We start from the raw sequence: 24,900 nt of genomic DNA on the forward strand, positions 1-24,900 counted from the left end.
GTGTTCACAGTTCTCCCCTGTTGCTCCCCCTCACCCTCAGTCAGAGCCCCAGATGCTTCCTGGGATCACGATGTCCGAGTCTGCCCCTGCACAGTTGCAGGAGGAGCAGACATTGGCGGGCCATCAGAGGCTGCAAAACCCAGAGGATGTCCACCAAAAATGTCTACATAGTCGCAGCAGGGAAGTGAGCAGCCTACCTCTACCTCTGCTGCAGCCACAGAAGGTGCACCTCGTAGAAACATAGAAACATAGAAACATAGAAAATAGGTGCAGGAGTAGGCCATTCGGCCCTTCTAGCCTGCACCACCATTCAATGAGTTCATGGCTGAACATGCAACTTCAGTACCCCATTCCTGCTTTCTCACCATACCCCTTGATCCCCCTAGTAGTAAGGACTTCATCTAACTCCTTTTTGAATATATTTAGTGAATTGGCCTCAACAACTTTCTGTGGTAGAGAATTCCACAGGTTCACCACTCTCTGAGTGAAGAAATTCCTCCTCATCTCAGTCCTAAATGGCTTACCCCTTATCCTTAGACTGTGTCCCCTGGTTCTGGACTTCCCCAACATTGGGAACATTCTTCCTGCATCTAACCTGTCTAGCCCCGTCAGAATTTTAAACATTTCTATGAGGTCCCCTCTCATTCTTCTGAACTCCAGTGAATACAAGCCCAGTTGATCCATTCTTTCTTGATAGGTCAGTCCCGCCATCCCAGGAATCAGTCTGGTGAACCTTCACTGCACTCCCTCAATAGCAAGAATGTCCTTCCTCAGGTTAGGAGACCAAAACTGTACACGATACTCCAGGTGTGGCCTCACCAAGGCCCTGTACAACTGTAGCAACACCTCCCTGCCCCTGTACTCAAATCCCCTCGCTATGAAGGCCAACATGCCATTTGCTTTCTTAACCGCCTGCTGTACCTGCATGCCAACCTTCAATGACTGATGTACCATGACACCCAAGTCTCGTTGCACCTCCCCTTTTCCTAATCTGTCACCATTCAGATAATAGTCTGTCTCTCTGTTTTTACCACCAAAGTGGATAACCTCACATTTATCCACATTATACTTCATCTGCCATGCATTTGCCCACTCACCTAACCTATCCAAGTCCTCCTCGCAGCTCACACTGCCACCCAACTTAGTGTCATCCGCAAATTTGGAGATACTACATTTAATCCCCTCGTCTAAATCATTAATGTACAGTGTAAACAGCTGGGGCCCCAGCACAGAACCTTGCGGTACCCCACTAGTCACTGCCTGCCATTCTGAAAAGTACCCATTTACTCCTACTCTTTGCTTCCTGTCTGACAACCAGTTCTCAATCCATGTCAGCACACTACCCCCAATCCCATGTGCTTTAACTTTGCATTTTAATCTCTTGTGTGGGACCTTGTCGAAAGCCTTCTGAAAGTCCAAATATATCACATCATCTGGTTCTCCCTTGTCCACTCTACTGGAAACATCCTCAAAAAATTCCAGAAGATTTGTCAAGCATGATTTCCCTTTCACAAATCCATGCTGACTTGGACCTATCATGTCACCTCTTTCCAAATGCACTGCTATGACATCCTTAATAATTGATTCCATCATTTTACCCACTACCGATGTCAGGCTGACCGGTCTATAATTCCCTGTTATCTCTCTCCCTCCTTTTTTAAAAAGTGGGGTTACATTGGCTACCTTCCACTCCATAGGAACTGATCCAGAGTCAATGGAATGTTGGAAAATGACTGTCAATGCATCCACTATTTCCAAGGCCACCTCCTTAAGTACTCTGGGATGCAGTCCATCAGGCCCTGGGGATTTATCGGCCTTCAATCCCATCAATTTCCCCAACACAATTTCCCGACTAATAAGGATTTCCCTCAGTTCCTCCTCCTTACTAGACCCTCCGACCCCTTTTATATCCGGAAGGTTGTTTGTGTCCTCCTTAGTGAATACCGAACCAAAGCATGCATAAAAGGAAAATGACACAGAAATAAATCCACAAGGGTAAGCACATGAGTTTATAAAGAAATGTTAGTAAGGTTCCATTACTGTTATGTCACATAAATCTCTTTATTTTCACCACTTTCTCGTCATGCTCATTTTTGTCTGCTACTTTGGAAGTGGCTTTGTGAGTTGGAGTGAATGGTGAGATATAACTCTACAGGTAGCAATGGGGGTCAGTGTGAAAGGAATGGCTTGTTCATTGTAGGGATGCTTTATGGTGTTGTTGGGGGTGGTGGCGGGGGGGGGGGAGAAACTTGGCACAGCATGTGGCAGCCATATGGATGCAATGCAGGAAGTCAAGTAAATCTGACCATGATCATGCTATCCCTGGCATCCCTGGCAGCAATTTCTTCATCATCATCATAGACAGTCCCTCGCAATTGAGGAAGACTTGCTTCCACTCTAAAAATGAGTCCTTAGATGGCTGAACAGTCTAATATGAGAACCACAGTCCCTGTCACAGGTAGGACAGATAGTCGTTGAGGGAAAGGGTGGGTGGGACTGGTTTGCCGCACGCTCTATCCACTGCCTGCCCTTGATTTCTGCATGCTCTCGCTGATGAGACTCGAGGTACTCAGCGCCCTCTCAAATGCACCCCCTCCACTTAGGGCTAGGGACTCTTTGGTTAGAGACTCCCAGGTGTCAGTGGGGATGTTGCACTTTATCAGGGAGGCTTTGAGGGTGTCCTTGTAACGTTTTATCTGCCCATCTTTGGCTTGCTTGCCGTGAAGGAGTTCCGAGTAGGGCGCTTGCTTTGGGAGCCTCGTGTCTGGCATGCGAACGATGTGGCCTGCCCAGCGGAGTTGATCAATTGTGGTCAGTGCTTCAGTGCTGGGGATGTTGGCCTGGTCGAGGACACTAACATTGGTGTGTCTGTCCTCCCAGCGGTTTTGTAGGATCTTGCGGAGACATCATTCGTGGTATTTCTCCAGCGACTTGAGGTGTCTACTGTACATGGTCCATGTCTATGAGCCATATAGGAAGGCGGGTATTACTATAGCCCTATAGACCATGAGCTTGATGGTGGATTTGAGGGGCTGGTCTTCAAACACTTTTTTCCTCAGGCAGCTGAAGGCTGCGCTGGTGCACTGGAGGCGGTGTTGAATCTCGTCGTCAATGTCTGCTCTTGTTGATAAAAGACTCCCGAGGTATGGGAAATGATCCACATTGTCCAGGGCCACGCAGTGGATCTTGATGACTGACGGGTGAGTGCTGAATGGCGAGGACAAGCTGGTGGAGGATCTTTGTCTTATGGATGTTTAGCGTAAGGCCCATGCTTTCGTACGCCTCAGTAAATACGTTGATTATGACTTGGAGTTCAGCCTCTGTATGTGCGCAGACGCAGGTGTCGTCCGCATACTGTAGCTCGACATCAGACGTTGGGGTGGTCTTGAACCTGGCCAGGAGTCGCCGAAGGTTGAACAGGTTCCCACTGGTTCTGAAGTTTAGTTCCACTCCAGCGGGGAGCTTGTTGACTGTGAGGTGGAGCATGACAGTGATGAAGATTGAAAAGAGGGTTGGGGAGATGATATAGCCCTGTTTGACCCCGATCCGGATGTGAATTGGGTCTGTAATGGATCCGTTGTTAAGGATCGCGGCCTGCATATTGTCATGGAGCAGGCAGAGGATGGTGATGAACTTTTGGGGCATCCGAAACAGAGGATGACACTCCACAGACCCTCGCGGTTGACAGTGTCAAAGGTCTTTGTAAGGTCGAAGAAGGCCATGTATAAGGGCTGGCACAGTTCCCTGCATTTTTCCTGCAGCTGTCGCGCTGTAAAAATCATGTCCGGTGTGCCTCAGAGGGGACGAAACCTGCACTGTGACTCCAGGAGGAGCTCCTCAGCCACAGGGAGAAGACGGTTGAGGAGGACTCTAGCGACAATTTTTCCAGTGGCAGATAACAGGGAGATTCCACTGTAGTTGCCGCAGTCGGACTTGTCCCCCTTTTTAAAGATGGTCATGATCACTGCATCTCTGAGATCTCCCAGCATGCTCTCTTCCCTCCAGATGAGAAAGATGCAATCATGTATTCATGCCAACAGTGTCTCACACAATGTGCTGCAGTGCTGGTGCCAACTGGACCTCAGGTTCCTCCTCTTCCTCTTCCTCATCTTCCAGCTGATGCTCCTCCTCCTCCTCTGAAGAGGCTGTAGCTCTGTGCTTTGCTCCTCATGCAGCTCTAATCCTCGTTGCTGTGCTATATTGTGCAGCGCGCAGCAGACGACAACGATTCTGGAGATCCTGGCTGATGCATACTCTTAAGGCATCTGAAGCGCATTTTCAGCATGTTTATTATTCGCTCTGTGACACATCTGGTGGACATGTGGCTTTCATTACAACACTCCTGATCCTCATTGCTTGGCTCCTCAAGGGTGTCATGAGCCACGTCTTCAGAGCATAGCCCTTGTCTCCAAGCAGCCAGCTGGTCAGTCTTTTTGGTGGTGCGAAGAGCTGTGGAAGGGTGGACTGGCGCAGGACGAAAGATTCCTGACAGCTGCCAAGGAATTTGGCGCACACATGCATAATAATTTTCGTATGGTTGCAGACGAGCTGAACATTGAGGGAGTGGAAGCTCTTGTGGTTCACACTCCTGGGTGATGATGGGGTGTCCTAATGGCCACATTTGTGCAGTCGATGATGCCCTGCATACATGGGAATCCAGCCAGATTGGCAAAGCCGAGTGCACACTTAGTATCACTGGTTTCATCAATGGCAAAGTTTACACAATTGGCTCACTTGCTAAACATGGCATCGGTGACCTGTGTGACGCAGCTGTGGGTGGCCAACTGAGGAATGCCGCAAATGTCTGCTGCAGATCCCTGGAAGCAGTCTGAGGCGAAGAAGTTGAGGGCGCTGGTGATTATGACAGCCACTGGCGAGGCGTGTCCAAAAGGTCCTCTGGGTTACAGGTCTTGCTTCAACAAGCTGTAAATGTCCACTACAACCTGGAATGACAGCCTGAGCCTCCTTTGGTTCTGGTGCTGAATCATGTTGAGGAATCTCACCATCTACCTGTATACCCTGTTGGAGCGCGCTGATGCCCGCTCTCGTGTGGAGCAGCAGGTCGTTGAGGATAAGATTGTTGGTGTTGTTGCTGCTGCTGCTGCTGCTGGTGCGCCTGCTGCTGCTGGTGTTGAGGCTCATCCTAGCCCAATTGTGAAGACCAAGGTGAGACAGTATAAGCGGCACCCATGCTGATGTAATAGATGGCAGGTCAAGTAGCGATCAGAGGAGTAATCTGTCAATGTTGTGTAGTTACTAGAGATTGGCTTCCGAGGTTGCAGAAAAGATTTGCAAACTCTAGACACCTAAATCAGTGCTCAAAATGGAGTCAACAATAGCCTTTCCATAAGGCAAGTAAGCAGGTGTCATGTTGAAGTATTTATTTGGATTTCCATTCTGTCCATTAATGACCTTGGCCATTGGTGACTGAGCATCCGCCTTAGGTTCACAGCTATGGTTTCTGAGTTATGTGATTCCTGTGGTCATCCAGCGAAATGCAAAAGGTCTGCTTAAAATCCTTGCTAAGGGTCTCACAACAAGGATTTTAATGAGATAGAAACATAGAACAGAGAAAATAGATGCAGGAGTAGGCCATTCAGCCCTTCGAGCCTGCACCACCATTCAATAACATCATGGCTGATCATTCACCTCAGTACCCTTTTCCTGCTTTCTCTCCATACTCTTTGATCCCTTTAGCCATAAGGGCCATATCTAACTCCCTCTTGAATATATCTATCGAACTGGCATCAACAACTCTCTGCGGCAGAGAACTCCACAGGTTCACAACTCTCTGAGTGAAGAAGTTTCTCCTCATGTCGGTCCTAAATGGCTTACCCCTTAGCCTTAGACTGTGACCCCTGGTTCTGGACTTCCCCAGCATCAGTAACATTCTTCTTGCATCTAATCTGTCCAGACCTGTCAGAATTTTATATGTTTCTATGAGATCCCCTCTCATTCTTCTAAACTCCAGTGAATACAGGCTCAGTCGATCCAATCACTCCTCATATGTCAGTCCTGCCATCCTGGGAATCAGTCTGGTGAACCTTCGTTGCACTCCCTCAATATCAAGAACATCCTTCCTCAGATTAGGAGACCAAAACTGAACACAATATTCCAGGTGAGGCGTCACCAAGACCCTGTACAACTGCAGTAAGACCTCCCTGCTCCTATACTCAAATCCCCTAGCTATGAAGGCCAACATACCATTTACCTTCTTCACTGCCTGCTGTACCTGCATGACAACTTTCAATGACTGATATACCCTGACACCCAGGTCTCATTGCACTTCCCCTTTTCCTAATCTGCCGCCATTCAGATAATATTCTGCCTTCACATTTTTGCCACCAAAGTGGATAACCTCACATTTATCCACATTATACGGCATCTGCCTTGCATTTGCCCTAACCTATCCAAGTCAACCCACAGCCTCTTAGCATCCTCTTCACAGCTCACACGCCACCCAGCTTAGTGTCATATGTAAACTTGGAGATATTACATTCAATTCCTTCATCTAAATCATTGATGTATATTGTAAATAGCTGGGGTCCCAGCACTGAGCCCTGTGCAACCCACTAGTCACTGCCTGCCATTCTGAAAAGGACCCATTTATCCCGACTCTCTGCTTCCTGTCTGCCAACCAGTTCTCTATCCATGTCAATACATTACCCCCAATACCATGTCCTTTAATTTTGCACAACAATCTCTTGTGTGGGACCTTGTCAAAAGCTTTTTTAAAGTCCAAATACACCACATCCATTGGTTCTCCCTTGTCCACTCTACTAGTTACATCCTCAAAAAATTCCAGAAAATTTGTCAAGCATGATTTCCCTTTGATAAATCCATGCTGACTTGGACCGTTCCTGTCACTGCTTTCCAAATGCGCTGCTATTTCATCTTTAATCATTGATTCCAACATTTTCCTCACTACCGATGTCAGGCTAACCGGTCTATAATTCCCCGTTTTCTCTCTCCCTCCTTTTTTAAAAAGTGGTGTTACATTAGCTATCCTCCAGTCCATAGGAACTGATCCAGAGTCGATAGGAAAATGATCACCAATGCATCCACTATTTCTAGGGCCACTTCCTTAAGTACTCTGGGATGCAGGCTATCAGGTCCTGGGGATTTATCGGCCTTCAATCCCATCAATTTCTCTAACACAATTTCCTGACTAATAAGGGTTTCCTTCAGTTCCTCCTTCTCACTAGACCCTCGGTCCCCTAGTGTTTCCGGAAGGTTATTTGTGTCTTCCTTAGTGAAGACAGAACCAAAGTATTTGTTCAATTGGTCTGCCATTTCTTTGTTCCCCATTATAAATTCATCTGATTCTGACTGCAAGGGACCTACGTTTGTCTTCACTAATCTTTTCCTCTTCACATATCTATAGAAGCTTTTGCAGTCAGTTTTTATGTTCCCAGCAAGCTTCCTCTCAAACTCTATTTTCCCCCACTTAATTAAACACTTTTTCCTCCTCTGCTGGATTCTAAATTTCTCCCAGTCCTCAGGTTTGCTGCTTTTTCTGGCCAATTCATATGCCTCTTCCTTGCATTTAACACTATCCCTAATTTCCCTTATTAGCCACGGTTGAGCCACCTTCCCCGATTTATTTTTACTCCAGACAGGGATGTACAATTGTTAAAGTTCATCCATGTGATATTTAAATGTCTGCCTATCCATTGTCAACCCTTTAAGTATCATTCGCCAGTCTATTCTAGCCAAATCACGTCTCATACCATCAAAGTTATCTTTGCTTAAGTTCAGGACCCTAGTCTCTGAATTAACTGTGTCACTCCCCATCTTAATAAAGAATTCTACCATATTATGGTCACTCTTCTCCAAGGGGCTTGCACAACAAGATTGCTAATTAGTCCTTTCTCATTACACATCACCCAGTCTAGGATGGCTAGCCCTCTAGTTGGTTCCTTGAAATATTGGTTTGGAAAACCATCCCTAATACACTCCAGGAAATCCTCCTCCACTGTATTGCTACCAGTTTGGTTAGCCCAATCTATATTAATAATCATGGGGGATTTCAACTTCCCTCATATTAATTGGTCGGAAGAGGTAAGTAAAGGGTATAAGGGAATAGAGTTCCTATAATGTGTACACGACTCCTCTCTAACCTAATTTTTAAAAAGCCCAACAAGGGAGGATTCACTATTAGATCTAGTAATGGGGAATGAACCAGAACAGATAAGAAAAGTAAAAGTAGAGGAACATGAAGACAATAGTGACCGTAATGTAATACGCATTTAAGATGATAATTGAGAAGGACATAAGTATGATGGAAACCAAAGTTATAGATTGGAGAAAAGCTGACTTTGAGTTGCTGAGAAAAGAACTTGGGAAAATAAAATGGACAACAATATTGGAAAAAAAAACGATGTAGAACAGCAATGGGAAGCATTTAAAATGGTGTTCAACAGAGTGCAGGAACAATATATACTGCTAAAAGGAAAAAAACAAATTATACACTAATGTGAATCCATGGATGAATAAAGTCATAAGGGAACAATTGATGGCGAGGAAAGAAGCATACATTAAATACATACAGCAGGGGAGCGCATGATAAGGGAGATTATGAAAAGATTAGGAGATAAGTCAAAAAACCAATTAGGAAGGCAAAGAGGAACTATGAAATTAAATTATAAAGGAACACTGAACAAAATAGTAAAATAGGCACATCAATAAAAAAATGAAGGTTGGGATGGGAACAGAGTCATTAAGGGATAGACAGGGTAATACCACAGATAACGATAGAGAGATGGCAGTAATATTAAATCATTTTGTTGCAGTATTTACCAGGGAGATAGAACAGGTAGACATGACTTTGAATGATGCGATTAGTAATGAGATAAGTGGAGTTAAAATAAAAACAGGGGATATATTAAATAAACTAATCAAACTCAAAAAGGATAAAACCCCTGTTCTGGATGGATTGTATCCACGCATTTTAAAAGAATCTAGGGAAGAGATAGCAGAGGCATTACTACACATATTTAATAATTCATTGGAAAAAGGTGTAGTGCCAGAGGACTGGTGGATAACTAACATAATACCTATATTTAAGAAGGGGAATGGAACCTGTCCAGGGAATTATAGACCAGTCTGCTTAACATCTCTGGTAGGAAAAATAATAGAACCCCGTCTAAAGGAGAAAATAAAGAACATTTAGAAATCAAAAATATAATAATGAATAGTCAGCATGGATTTCAAAAGGGAAAGTCTTGCTTGACCAAACTCATTGAATTTTTTGAAGAACTCACAGAGAGAGTAGACAATGCTAATGCAGAAGATGTAATTTATCTAGATATTCAAAAGGCCGTCGATAAGTTACCCCAAATTGGCCTGATGAACAAGGTCAGAGAATGCGGTGTCGGGGGACAAGAAGCAGAATGTATAGCTAGTTGGCTTCAAGACAGAAAGCAGAGCAGAGAATAAGAGTAAACGGTAGCTATTCACAGTGGCAGGAAATGGGTAGTGGTGTTCCAAAAGGATCAGTGCTGGGAGCACTGTTGTTCACAATTTATATTAACAATTTAGACTTTGGAATCAAAAACACAATTTTTAAATTTGCAGATGACATCAATTGGGCGGCGGGGGGGGGGTTCAGCAGTCAATATTGAGGAGGATTGCAACAAATAACAGGAGGACATTATCATCATCATAGGCAGCCCTCGAAATTGAGGATGACTTGCTTCCACTCTAAAAGTTAGTTCTCAGGTGACTGTACAGTCCAATACGGGAATTACAGGCCCCAAGTTTCCACATGAGTTGCTCCTGATTTTTAGGAGCAACTGGTGTAGAACGGAGTATCTTAGAAATCGGAATTCTCGTCATTTAGTTTGCTCCAGTTCTAGTCAGTTAGAACAGTTTCACTTTGGAACAGAATTTTCTTTTCAAAAGGGGGTGTGTCCGGCCACTTACGCCTGTTTTCAAAGTTTTGTCAGTGAAAACTTACTCCAAACTAACTTAGAATGGAGTAAGTGAATATTTTTGTACGCTCGAAAAAACCTTGTCTACACTTTAGAAAATCAGGCGTAGGTTACAAATCAGGCGTAGGGAATGGTGGGGGGGGGGGGTTTAAAGGGAAGTTTACAAACATTAAACATTTCAGTTTTACAAATAAAGAGCCATCATCAATAATAAATGATAAATACATCAATAAATTAACCAATAAATCAATCAAAAAAAATTAATAAGAAATAATTTTTTTTTTAAATCAATAAATAAAACATTTTCTACTTACCGACTGCAGCACCGGGAGCCCTCCAACAGCGTGCTGAGATGCCCCCCTCAGTGTGTCTCTGTCAGTGTCTCTATCTCTCTGTCTGTCTGTCTGTGTGTGTCTCTCATTCTCTGTCTGTCAGTGTCTGTGTTTCTGACAGCGAGGGGAGGGGGAGGAGGGGGGTAGAGGGAGAGAGGGGGGGAGCAGAGAGAGGGAAGGGGGAGGGATGGGGGAGAAGGGGGAGGGATGGGGGAGGGATGGGGAGAAGGGGGAGGGGGGAGAAGGGGGGAGGGGGGGAGAAAGGAGATGGGGGGGAAAGGAGATGGGGGGGAAGGAGATGCGGGGGAGGGAAGGAGATGGGGGGGAAGGAGATGGGGATGGGGGGAAGAGATGGGGGAGGGAGGAGATGGGGGGGAGAAGGAGATGGTGGGGAAGGAGATGGGGGGGAGAAGGAGATGGGGGAGAAGGAGATGGGGGGGAAGGAGATGGGGGGAAGGAGATGGGGGGAAGGAGATGGGGGGGAAGGAGATGGGAGGGGGGGAAGGAGATGGGGGAGGAAGGAGATGGGGGGGGGAAAGGAGAAGGGGGATGGAGGCTGAACGGGCCGGGACCGAGACTTCGGGCAGGGCCCGTCCCCAGCACCAGATTTACAGGTAGGTGGTGTTGGGTCGGGTCGGGGGTGGGGTGGTGGGAGGGATGTCTGTTCGGTTCGGTTCAGGTCGGGGGGAGGGAGGGAGGGAGAGGCAGGTCAGGTTGGGGAGAGGGAGGTCAGGTCGGATCCAGTCCGGGGCAGGGGCGGGGGGGAGCAGGAGTCGGGTTGGGTCCAGTCGGGGGGGGGGGGGGGGCGGGGAGGGGGGGGACCGGGAGTCGGGTCGGGTCCGGGGGGGGGGAGCGGGAGCTGGAGTCGGGTCGGATCCAGTGGGGGGGTGGGAACGGGAGTCAGGTCGGTGTCGGGTCCGGTCCGGAGGCGGGAAGCGGGAGTCGAGTCGGGTCGGGAGGAAGCAGGAGCTGGCCGTGGGAGGAGCCTTATTCACGCAGCCCCAGTGAGGCCGGTGGGCCAGGGCTAGGGGCTGTGTGCTTCGGCCCCTCCCACACAGTTTTGGGCGTCTGGAGCTACTGCACATGCGCGGCCACTGTAGCGCGCATGTGCAGAGGTCCTGGCACTGTTTTCAGCGCAGGGACCTGGCTCCGCCCCCTACAGCTCCTGCTGCACTGCGCCGAGGGCCAGAGGGCCTGCAGGGAGGTGGAGAATACGGAGGTTTTTTTTAGGCGCACTTTGTGGCACAAAAAACGGGTGTCCAGGTCGGGACTGCGCCGTTCTAGGCGCGGCTCGAAACTTGGGCCCACAGTCTCTGTTACAGGTGGGAGAGAAAGTCGTTGAAGAAAAGGGTGGGTAGGGAGTCTGATTTGCCACATGCTCCTTCCACTGTCTGCGCTTGGCTTCTGCATGTTCTCGGCGACGAGACTCGAGGTGCTCAGGGCAGTGGAAGCAGTTCATTGATTCCGGAGATGAGGGAGTTGACTTATGAGGAAAGGTCAAGCAGGTTGGGCCTCTACTCATTAGAATTTAGAAGATTGAGAGGTGACCTTATCGAAATGTATAAGATTATGAGGGGGCTTGACAAGGTGGATGCAGGGAGAATGTTTCCACTGATGGGGGAAACTAGAACGAGGGGCCATAATCTTAGAATCAGGGGCCGCCAATTTAAAACTAAGATGAGGAGAAATTTATTTTCTCAGAGGGTTGTAAATCTGTGGAATTCGCTGCCTCAGAGAGCTGTGTAAGCTGGGACATTGAATAAATTTAAGACAGAGATAGACAGTTTCTTAACCGATAAGGGAATAAGGGGTTATGGGGAGCGGGCATGAAAGTGGACCTGAGTCCATGATCAGATCAGCCAAGATCGTATTAAATGGTGGAGCAGGCTGGAGGGGCCGTACGGCCTACTCCTGCTCCCATTTCTTATGTTCTTCTTATGCTTAGCACCCTCCTGGATGCTCTTCCTCCACTTAGGGCGGTCTTGGGCCAGGGATTCCCAGGTGCCGGTGGGGATGTTGCACTTAATCAAGGAGACTTTGAGGTTGTCCTTGAAATGTTCCCTCTGCCCACCTGGGGCTTGCTTGCTATGTAGGAATTCCGAGTAAAGTGCTTGCTTTGGGAGTCTTGTGTTGGGCATGTGGACGATGTGGCCTGCCCAACGGAGCTGGTCGCGTGTGGAGGACCAGGAGGACATTAGCAATCTTGCAGAATGGGCATATAATTGGTAAATGAAGTTCAACACAGATAAATGTAAGGTATTACATTTTGGTAGGAAGAATATGAAGGTCACTTATTACTTGGAGCGTGTGAGTCTAGGTGGTGTAGAGGAACAAAGGGATCTCGGAATACAAATACACAAATCACTAAAAGCTGTGACACAGATTATCAAGGCCATAAACAAAGCCAACCAAGCACTAGGCTTTATTTCTACAGGTATAGAATTGAAAAGTTGTGAAGTTATGCTAAACCTGTATCGAACCTTGGTTAGACCACACTTACAGTACTGTGTAAAGTTCTTGTCACCATCTTATTAAAAAGGATATAGAGGCACAGGAGAAGGTGCAGAGAAGATTTACAAGGATTATACCAGAAATGCAAGGGTATAGGTATCAGGAAAGGAATAAAAGGCTGGGTCTCTTTTCTCTTGAAAAAAGAAGGCAGAGGGGTGACCTAATTGATGTCTTTAAAATTATGAAAGGTTTTGATAGAGTGCATACAGAGAGAGAGTTGTGGGGAAGAGTATAACTAGAGGCCATCAATATAAGATAGTCACCAAGAAATTCAATCGGGAGTTCAGCCGAGACTTCTTTATCTAAAGAGTGGCGAGAATGTGGAACTCGCTACCACAGGGAGTGGTTGAAGTGAATAGTAAAGATGCATTTAAGGGGAGGCTAGACAAGCATGTGAGGGAGAAGGGAATAGAGGGTTATGCTGATAGATTTAGATGAGCAAAGATGGGAGGAGACTTGAGTGGAGCATAAACGCTGGCGTGGACTGGTTGGGCCGAATGGCCCATTTCTGTGCCGTATATCCTATGTAATTCTATGAAATTAGGTTCGGGTCTGTGGCACGCTGGCAAACGCGCCCGAGCTAAAGGCATGAGGAGGTGGGATGACGGTTAATTCCCAACGTGTTCCCATTTTCTGCAACATTTACTGCAGACCTGCCTCTAAATCTGCACGCAAGGCAGCAGGAAAATTCTAGCCATAGATTTGGTTCGAATAAACAGGGATTTTCAAAAAATAAAATTTGATTTGGTATTACACTGTGGATACAAACATACGAACTATTAAAGTAGTTATCTTAAATTCATCCATGTGCTCTTTTAGCAGAGACATTAATCCATTTACAATAGCATTAAGACAGGAGGTCTGAGGGACCGCATGAACACTTGTTAAATCCATTTTGAACCACACTGGACTACATTCCTTGCAGTGTCAAACCAAACTGTGAATGTGAAAGTACCCCTTAAAAGTCTTATACCACTTCTTTCTGGAGTCAGGAGACTTAGCCGCAACCTTAGCACTAGTTGTGGTGTAAATGCATTCTTAAACATAAATGTAGCATTGAATGGAAAGAAAGATTTGCATTTATGTAGCGCCTTTCATGACCACCGGATGCCTCAAAATGCTTTACAGCCAATTAAGTACAATTTGGAATGTAATCACTGTTGTAATGTGGGAAACACAGCTAATTTGCTCACAACAAGCTCCCACAAACAGCAATGTGATAATGATCAGACAATCTGTTTTTGCTATGTTGATTGAAGGATAAATATTGGCCATGACACCTGGGATAACTCCCCTACTCCCCTCATAGCACCATGGAATCTTTTATGTCCACCTGAGAGAGCAGACGAGGCCATGGTTTAACATTTCATCCAAAAGACGGCACTTCCAACAGTGCAGCACTCCTTCAGCACTGCACTGAAGTGTCAGCCTGGATTTATACACTGAAGTTCCTCAAGTGGGACTTGAACACACAACCTTCTGACATAGAGGCAAGTCTGCTACCCACCGAGCCACTGGCTGACACGTGGACAATATTTTACACACAGAAGAAAAAGATGCAAGTTCACTTTAGATGATTCGGCTGTACTGTGTCCAAATCAAAGCAATAGGTATAATTCAAACAGTCTTCTATTGGGAAGTTAAATCCATATACATCAAGCAGACTTATTCTTAGAAGAAATTAACTTAAGCAATAATCAGCACAGATTTAATGGGATATCTGGAAAGAAGAACTTGCATTTATATGATGTATTTCACGACCTCAGGTGGCCCCAAACCACTTTATAGCCAATTAAAGCTTCTTTTAAAGTATAGTCACTGTTGTACTGCCAGAAAACATGACAACCAAGTTACACACTGCAAGGTCCCACAAACAGCAATGAGGTAATGACCAGTGATTTTGGTTGAGGACTAGTGCCCTGGGATCTTTTATGTCTACCTGGGAGGGATAGACGAGGCCTCAGTTTAACGTCTCATCTGAAAGAGGCATCTCCTGCAGTACAGCATTCCCCAGGACTGCACTCGAGTGTCAGCCTAGATTACGGGCTCCAATCTCTGGAATGGCTCTTGAATGAACAAACTTCTGACTCAGAGGCAAGAGTGCTACCACTAAGCCACAGCTGACAAATGTTAACGTCATTCCTTCAATCTTACGTGAATCTTTTTCAGAATGTGGCCGCTCATTGCTACAAACCTTCTCCAGCACAAATAAAACCATATGATTCAAACTATTACTTAAGGTTATAGTAATGATATAGCTAACATTCTTACACTGGCATTTACTAGCTACAATACCTTTGTTTTAGTTCAGAATATCTGACAGGAAACAAGGTGCAGCAATAATGGAGCTCTATATCTGCACATGGGAGCATCCGTATTGTCCTGGGATTAAAAATTCTATTCAAAGTTGTAGAAGAAAGCAAATGATTCAATTAAAGCCCTGGGCAGTTTTGAAATGTGTCTGAAATTACCCTGCAACCAATACGTGTGAGGTGCTATCTTGGAGGGGGTCTCATACTGCTCCACTTTAGTATGCTCAGGTGTCAGATCAAGACTATCAATATGAAAGTGTCAGATCAAGACTATCAATATGAAAGTGTCAGTGTAACTGAATCATAAAAGTCTACTGCTAAATATTAATACTCATGAATTTTGAAGATCAATGGGGCCGAAATTGAAATTGCCCTGTTTTGTGACTCCCTTTAGCGCTTCCAGGGGAGCGCAAAACTGTTTTCGCCGCAGGCCGAGGGTGGGGAGCATTACTGGCTCACGTGATATTGCGCGGGAGTTAGCGAAGGCGCTGCGACGGTAGTGCATGGTGACCCCTTAGTTCCGCGCGCCGCCCCCTTTCCGCCACATGGCAGAAATTGTCCAGAACCCAGTGAGGCTGCCACGAGCGGTGTCAGCGCCAGCCTTGCGGACGGCGAACTGGGCCGACATCCACTCGTGGAGCGGAAGTAAAAGGGGAGATCGGCAGCGCCGCGCACCGCCATTTTCTTTTCCAGCTGACTTGCTGGTCGGCCGCTTCTTTGTTTTTTTGGCATGGTCCGGGTCGCCATCGTGCAGCCTAACACACTGCTGGGGGGCCGGGCTGCGGCCTCGGAACCATGCCGTCCTGGTGGCCCAGTGGAGGCCACCAGAGGCCCAGCAGAGTGCGCAGTGGCCCTCCCCTTTAACCAAAGGGGATCCCGCCCCAACAGGAAGTGGCGCGCTCAACATTGTGTTCCACTTCCTGTGAGGGGTGGTAACCTCTGCCGGGGTGGGACTGCCACGCTGGGTGCAAGAAGCCCGCCCTGAGTCTGTTACCGACCCCAATTGCGGTGCTGGGGATTTTCGCCTCCATAGACTCATACAGTACAGAAGGAGGTCATTCTGCCCTTTGTGTCTGTGCCCCCACTTTGAAAGAGCTATCCAATTAGTCCCAGTCCCCTGCTCTTTCCTTATTGCCCTGCAAGTTTCTCCTTTTCAAAAATATAAGCAATTCAGTTTTGAAAGTTACTATTGAAGCTGCTTCCCTTTCAAATAGTGCATTCCAGATTGTAAAAACTTGTTGCACAAAATAAATTATCCTCATTTCCCGCTAGATTTTTTCCAATGATCTTAAATCTTTGCCAAACAACATCAACAACAACAACCTGTATTTATATAGCAACTTTAATGTAGTGAAACATGCCAAGCCGCTTCACAGGACTATTATGAGAAAAAAATTTGTCACCAGGCTGCATAAGTAGAAATTAGCGCAAGTGACCAAAAGCTTGGTCAAAAAGGTAGGTTTTAAGGAGCGTCTTGAAGGAGGAAATAGAGGTAGAGAAGCAGAGAGGTTTAGCCAGGGAATTCCTAAGCTTAGGGCCTAGGCAACAGAAGGCACGGCCACCATTGGTTGAGCGATTATAATCAGGGATGCTCAAGAGGGCAGAATTAGAAGAGCGCAGACATCTCGGGGGGGAGGTTGTGGGGCTGGAGGAGATTACAGAGATAGGCACGAAGCCATAGAGGGATTTGAAAACAAGGATGAGAATTTTGAAAACGAGGCGCTGTTTAACCGGGAGCCAGTGTAGGTCAGTGAGCACAGGGGTGATGGGTGAGCAGGACTTGGTGCTAGTTAAGACATGAGCAACTACATTTTGGTTCACCTCTAGTTTACGTAGGGTAGAATGTGGGAGGCCAGCCAGGAGTGTGTTGGAATAGTCAAGTCTAGAGGTAACAAAGGCAAGAATGAGAATTTCAGCAGCAGATGAGCTGAGGCAAGGGCAGAGATAGACAATGTTATGGAGGTGGAAATAGGTGGTCTTAGTTATGCTGCGGCTATGTGGCCGAAAGCTCATTTCAGGGTCAAATATGACACCAAGATTGCGAACAGTCTGGTTCAGCCTCAGACAGAAGTTGGGGAGCGGGATGGAGTCAGTGGCTAGGAAACGGAGTTTGTGGCTTCGGTTTTCTCAATTTCATTGCAATGGCAACAGAAACAATGCCGCAGGAAAATCAACACCGCAACACTCAAAGATCCTGCTAAGAAAGCCTGATTCAGCCAGCGTCTCGCTACTAACCTGACGACTCCCAATGACCCAGAGTGTCCACCGCGCATGGTCTGCCCTCAAGGCTTCCATAATTATCACCTGCGAAAAGATGCTCGGTCACTCCACCAACAAACACTAACACCGGTTCGACGAGAACGACCAGGAGATCCAGGAGTTAACAAGCCGCAAACGTAAGGCATTCTTGGACTGGAAACAGCAACCCAACTCGAGGGCAAGAAAGCAGCGGTGCAGATGCCTGAAGGCCGAGGTCCAACAGAAAATGCACAACCTAAAGAACAGATGGTGAGTGGAGAAAGCGTGGGTACATGAAATCCAGCAGCTATCTGACAACCACGATGTGCGAAGATTCTTTAGCGCCGTCAAGGCGACCTATGGCCCAAGCACCCAAGGCCCTACCCCACTACTGGCCAAGAACGGAGAGGTGCTCATCAGGGACAGAGAGGCAGTCAGTGCCCACTAGAAGGAACACTTCAAGGATCTCCTTAACCGAGACTCTGTCTTCAACTTAAGTTTCCTCGACTCCATCCCACAGCATGCTACCCGCCACCATCTCAGCACAATCCCAGCTCGGCACGAGGTTGAAAAGGCCACCCGACAACTGATGAACAACAACTCATCAGGAGCAAATGATATCCCCGCCGAAGCATTAAAATATGGCAGAGAAGCACTACTGGTGTGGACTCATTACCTCATCTCTTTTATCTGGAAGGACGAGATCATGTCAGGAGATCTCAAAGACGCTGTAATTGTGACCATCTTCAAGAAAGGCGACAAGTCCGACTGCGGTAACTACAGAGGAATCTCCCTGCTATTGATCGCCAGGAAAGTCATCGCAAGAATCCTCCTCAATCGCCTTCTTCCTGTGGCTGAAGAGCTCCTCCCAGAGTCGCAATGTGGATTCCACCCACTAAGGGGCACAATGGATATGATCTTCACCATGCAGCAGATACAAGAGAAATGCAGGGAACAGCACCAATCCTTGTACATGGCCTTCTTTGACCTCACAAAAGCCTTCGACACTGTCAACAATGAGGGATTATGGAGCGTCTTCCTCAGATTCGGCTGCCCTCAAAAGTTTGTCACCATCCTCCACCTGCTCCACGATGACATGCAAGCCGTGATCCTGACCAACGGATCCACCACAGACCTATTCCACATTCGGACCAGGGTCAAGCAAGACTGTGTCATCGCACCAACGCTATTTTCGATCTTCCTTGCTACAATGCTCCAGCTCACCCTCAGCAAGCTCCCCACTGGAGTGGAGCTAAATTACAGGACAAACAGTTCAACCTCCGCCGTCTCCGGGCCAGATCCAAAGTCGTCCCACCCTCCATCATCAAATTACAGTACACAGACGACATTTGCGTTTGCGCACACTCGGAGGCTGAACTCCAAGCCATCGTCAACACCTTACCCGAGGCGTATGAGAGCATGGGCCTTACACTAAATATCCGTAAGACAAAGGTCCTCTACCAACATGCCCCCGCCACAAAGCACTGCCCCCCAGTTATCAAAATCCACGACGAGGCCTTGGACAACGTGGATCATTTTCCATACCTCAGGAGCCTATTGTCAACAAGGGCAGACATCGACGATGAGGTACAACATTGCCTTCAGTATGCCAGTGCAGCCTTCGGTTGCCTGAGGAAGAGAGTATTTGAAGACCAGGACCTCAAACCCCGCACCAAGCTCATGGTCTACAGAGCAGTAGTGATACCCGCCCTCCTATATGGCTCAGAGACATGGACTATGTACAGCAGGCACCTCAAAACACTGGAGAAGTACCACCAACATTGCCTCCACAAGATCCTGCAAATCCATTGCCAGAATAGGTGCTCCAACATCAGTTTCTCATTCAGGCCAACATCCCCAGCATTGAAACATTGACCACGCTTGATCAGATCTGGTGGACGAGCCACATCGTCCGCATACCTGACACAAGACTCCCAAAACAAGCGCTCTACTCCGAGCTCCGACACGGCAAGCGAGCCCAAGGTGGGCAGAGGGAACACTTCAAGGATACCCTCAAAGTCTCCTTGAAAAATTGCAACATCTCCCTCGACACCTGGGAGTCCCTGGCCCAAGACTGCCCAAAGTGGGGGAAAAGCATCCGGGAAGGCGCCGAACACCTTGAGTCTCTTCGCTGAGAGCAAACTGAAGCCAAGCGTCGAAAGCGGAAGTAGCGCACGGCAACCGAACATCCCAACCTCCCGTTCCTCCAACCACCATCTGCTCCATCTGTGACAGAGCCTGTAGGTCCCGCATTGGACTCTTCAGTCACCTGAGGACTCATTTTTAGTGTGGAAGCAAGTCATCCTCGATTCCGAGGGACTACTTAAGAAAGAAAGTGAGATAGAGCTGGGTGTCATCTGCATACATGTGGAAACTGATGCTGCGTTTTTGAATGCTGTCTCCAAGGGGCAACATGTAGATGAAAAATAGGAGGGGCCCAAGGTTAGATCCTTTGGGGAAACCAGAGGTAACAATGCGAGGGCAGGAAGAGAAGCCATTACAGGTGATTTTCTGGCTACGATTAGTTAGACAAGAATGGCTCAGGCGAGTGCAGTCCCACCCAGCTGGACGAGGGTGGAGTGGCGTTGGAGAAGGATAGACTGGTCAACCGTGTCAAAGGCTGCAGACAAGTCAAGAAAGACGAGGAGGGATAGTTTGCCTTTGTCACATTCACAAAGGATGTCAATTGTGACTTTGATGAGAGCCGTTTCGGTACTGTGCCTTGCGCGGAAACCAGTTTGCAGGGATTCAAACATGGAATTGTGGGAAAGATAGACATGGATTTGGGAAGCGACAACACGTTCAAGGACTTCAGAGAGGAAAGGGAGGTGTCCTCTGGTAACCAACCCTCCTGCCAGTGAAATCAGTTTTTACAAAGTATTGCATAGTATTTGCAGCACAGAAACAGGCAATTTGGCCAGCAGGTCCATGTTCGTGTTTATGCTCTCCATCAGCCTCCTCCCACTCCTCTTCATCTAACTCCATCAATATAACCTCCTCTTTCTTTCTCCCTCATGTGCTTATTTTAACTTTTCCCTTTGGTAGCGAGTTTCATATTCTAACCACTCACTGGGTAAATAAGTTTCTCCTGAATTGCCTATTGGATTCATTAGTGATTATCTGATATTTGTATCCCCCATCCCTCTACAAATGATACTTTGTTTGCTTTTCTTAATGGCCTTATTAACCTGTGTTGCTACTTTTAGTGATCAGTGTATCAGTACCTCAGAACCCTCTGTTCCTTTACTCCATTTAGATATTTATTTTCCAAGTAGTATGTTGCCTCCCTATTCTTCCTACCAAAATGTATAACCCTGTATTGAAATTCATTTGCCAATTAATTTATTAATGTCTTCCTGTATTTTGTTGCAGTCCCCCTCTGTATTAACTACACCACTGGTTTCTCCGTATTTACTCTATCAAAACCCCTCCTAATGCATATGCTTTTGTTTCATTGAACGCCTACTCTTAATTCAAAGTGACTTCATTTAAATTTTAAACACTGAATTCTTACTTTCCTCTGTTATTTATGAAAAGGTTTAGATGTCATCTCACAAGATTTATTTGTTTTAAATTAAATGATTGTTTGGTGGTAAAACCTACATTTGCTCAGCTACAATGTTGTTAATCACATAACAAATTACCTAATTTTCTTCCTGAAAAGTGAGAGAATAACAATTTTTTTTTAACTATAATTTACTATTTGTTAGCAGATCTCCAGTAGTATAACTTGTCTGTAATTTCGGTCTAGAGAAGCATTGGCATGGTTAGCTGCAAAATTATGTTTAATGTGACATGTGACAGAGGAAAGCTGCAATGTTGGAGATGCCGTCTTTTGAATGAAATGTTAAACAAGGCCTCGGCTGTCTTCTCAGGCAGATCCATGGGTTTCTGGCCTCTTAACATGTCTGACATATAAGGCTACAGAAGGGGAGGGGGAGGTGTTTTTTCTGCTTGCCCTATTCCACATGCAGTTTGGTGAGGTTGGGGAACATATATAGCAGGGAAGCGGGTGTTCTGAGGCTTGTGAAGTGCTTCGGGATGTTTTACTACATTAAAGGCACTGTATAAATGCAAATTGTTGTTTTGTGACTCCATCCCTCTCCCCAACTTCTGTCTGAGGCCGAACCAGACTGTTCGCAACCTTGGTGTCATATTTGACCCTGAAATTATCTTTCGACCACATATCTGTAGCATAACTAAGATCGCCTATCTCCACCTCCATAACATCGCCTGTCTCCGCCCTTGCCTCAGCTCATCCACTGCTGAAGCCCTCATCCATGCCTTTGATACCTCTAGACTTGACTATTCCACCACACTCCTGGCTGGCCTCCCACATTCTGCCCTACATAAACTAGAGGTGATCCAAAACTCGGCTGCCTGTGTCCTAACTTGCATTAAGTCCCGCTCACCCATCACCCCTGTGCTCGCTGACCTACATTGGCTCCTGGTTAAGCAACGACTCGATTTCAAAAGTCTTATCTTTGTTTTCAAATCCCTCCATGGCCTCGCCCCTCCCTATCTCTGAAATCTCCTCCTGCCCGACATCTCTCGATGTCTGAGCTCCTCTCATTCTGTCCTCTTGAGCATCCCTGATTATAATTGCTCAACCATTGGACGCCATGCCTTCTGTTGCCTATGCTCCAAACTCTGTAATTCCCTGCCTAAACCTCTCCGCCTCTCTACTTCTCTTTCCTCCTTCAAGACACTCCTTAAAACATACCTCCTTGAATTCCTCCTGCTTTCGTAGGGGCCTCTATTGAACACTACAGATGCAGGATGTCTGTGTCGACTATTTAAATAACCCCATCCTTGGGAATTTGGGCAGGATCAGTGGCAGACAGAATTTCCACACTGCCGCATTTCTGTGGGCAAAATAAACTCATGGGGTTCCTTCTCTAGAATATTTAAATGATGTCATGGTTTACCAGAATCACTTTTAGAGAAGCTTCTGCAAAATGTCTTTGTGGGATCTTTTTAAAGCTTGTCATGCCACCTTTTCAATGCAGTTTTCACTGAATTTGCTTGAACAACTTCCTGTTTTTCCAACAAAACTAGCAGATACACATTACTCATGGTAAGTTAACAGACATAATGGCGTATTATTTAACCGAACACAATATAGGGTAGTATTTATGTCCTGACTGCCCTTTCCATTTTAGGCATAAAGGGACAGCTTTGAGAAAAGATGCCTGCTGCTAAGGTGAAGTTATGTTTAATGTAACAATCACACTGCATATTATCAGTTCATCCACCAGGCTCACAACTGCATGCTTCATCGTGGATGACCTAGACCCGACTGACTGGGATTTTATTGCGTCTTACAAACATCACATGACTAAGCCACTCACAATGCAACAGTTCCACAAACCTGTGAGCATACTCACAGGTACATATATTACAACCTCCATATGAAATAATTGAAATGCACAAGGAAAATTACAGAATAATGCTATTTTCATAATTAGTAAGGAGATTGATAACTCTATTTGGTAATTGTACAAATAATCCATTTTTACAGTTAAATATTTCAATAAGTCAGTATCAGTGGGAAGTGGTTTGGACCAGTGGAACCCAATAAGTATGAAGCAATTTCAGACATAAGACAGTCAATTATGTTTTACTTCTAGAATTGTCTTATCCCTCAATTAAAACCAAACATAATTGTTTTCAAAATTCTGTGTATAGACTTTTCTGAATATGTAATACATCTGCAGAATGATTATCTCAGACTAAATGAAACTTCCAATTTTGTATTATTGGTCGTGCTGCAAAAACCCTAACCCTGAATGAGTCAATAATTATCACACAACTACTTCCTTTTCCTTTCCATTTACCTTCATGTCCCGCATTCCCAGAAAGAGCCTTGGTGGTTTCCACGTCTTCTCTTTTGTGACCGTGTTAATGTAGAATTTGCGATCTGTACTTTCATCCAAGTGAACCTCCCAAATGTCCAGTAGCTGGATGGGAGGTCTGTTTGGATTTGGAGGCTCCAGTCTCAGTTATTTGGTTTCCTCGCTAAGAATTAAAATTAGGCTTTTGGTTTTGCAGCAGGTTTCAGTCGACCAGACCTATAAATAAAACAGATGGTAGTACCTTTCAGTTGCATTGACTAAACCCACACCAGCCTAGTCTCATGGTTTCCTGTTTGCTCAACACAATCAGTGAATTCAATCAGTTAAAATTATCTGTGAGACAATGCATCTGATTCATTCAGATAAATATACATTTATTGTATTAGTTACTACTCGCACCTTGGCTTATTATTTTATATAATCATTTATTAAAGGTTTATTCTAGAAGCATGCAATACTACAGAGATATTGATTACCTTCAAGGCAGATGAAATAAACATTAATTATTTCACCATTTTTCCCCTTTTTATACTTTACCCCAGTTTTTATCCCCTCCCCTGCTGATGGCATTAAGTCTTCCAGGTGCCATTCTATGAATGAAATCTGCTCTCTGCTCTTTATCAAAGTGGCTTTTTTTTAAATGTTTGAGACTATACAAATGTCAGCAACTACTCAATTGTCTTGCCTTAAATGCAGTAATTTGTTTATTTGACTGAGCATAATCTCACGCAATGTTACCAAAGACTCTTTGAAATGGAGGATATTAAACACAATTTTCACAGACTGAAGCAAATGATCTTTATTCATTTATAGTTAAACAATGATCAAAACTGAAAGAAACTGACAAATATTAGGAGTGCAATTTATAGCATGCATGCATGTATACAAAGAAAGTCCATAGAATGATTGCGGAACAAATAGAACCAGTTTCTGATAGTTCATTAAACACCTGTGGTTGAATTTCTATGCGGCTTCTCCTGTTACACCACCATAACGTCGGTGAAATTATGACAGCAAAGTAGGAGAAGCTCTGAGGAAATTACTGATACTGGTTTCCAGTAATCTCATAGATTTGATTACTTACCACTTTCAGTCTCAGTGCATCATTAACATATCAGTGCACCATCTTCAGGTGCCAATGTATTATTACGTTCCAAATTTCAGAACGAGCTCCTGAAGCAAAGCACACACCAACTTGTAACCTCTTAAGACTGTGGTCTGGAAGAGTCCGTGTTCCATGTTTTTATTGAATGCGCGAGGTTGCAGCCCCTGTTTCATTATTTAAAGGGGCTGCTCCTCAATTTCTGGCTGCACTTCAGTCCCACACTCCTGATCTTTGGGCACCCTGTGCGGAGGGGAGCGGGTAGGTCCGAGGGCCTCCTCGTAGGACTGCTCCTGGGCACGGCCAAGGGTGCCATCAGCCGGTCCAGGCAGCGGGCGGTCGAGGGGGTCGTTCAGCCTGACTGCCTGCCTCTCTTCCGCGCCGACATCCGGGCCTGGGTGTCCCTAGAGATGGAGCACGCGGTCCACCGGTACGCTCGCGGCATTCCGCGAGAGGTGGGCGCCGGAGGGACTGGAGTGCATCATCACGCCCGGCAACCAAATTTTAATTTGATTTTATGTTTTAAAGTTTAATTTGTTTTAATTGCCGGTGTTTTTAGTGTCCCCCTCCCCTTTTATAGGGGGCACTTGTAAAATATGGAATTTTAATGCCCTAAAA

The 24,900-nt window shown here is 46.0% G+C and overlaps 1 protein-coding gene across 1 annotated transcript in view; it reads right to left on the reverse strand.

Moving 5' to 3' along the window:
* arhgap15 (Rho GTPase activating protein 15) overlaps positions 1-23,987 on the reverse strand; it is an 833,101-nt gene extending 809,114 nt beyond the window's left edge. The window contains exons 1-2 of the mRNA XM_070873559.1: positions 23,866-23,987; positions 23,163-23,322 (exon numbers count right to left, since the gene is read on the reverse strand). Of these exons, the coding sequence (XP_070729660.1) occupies positions 23,163-23,322; positions 23,866-23,987 (282 nt within the window). The remainder of the gene's footprint in view (positions 1-23,162; positions 23,323-23,865) is intronic.
* Between the last annotated feature and the right edge of the window lie 913 nt (positions 23,988-24,900).

This window comes from Pristiophorus japonicus, chromosome 3, assembly GCF_044704955.1.
Source record: "Pristiophorus japonicus isolate sPriJap1 chromosome 3, sPriJap1.hap1, whole genome shotgun sequence".
Taxonomy (NCBI): domain Eukaryota; kingdom Metazoa; phylum Chordata; class Chondrichthyes; family Pristiophoridae; genus Pristiophorus; species Pristiophorus japonicus.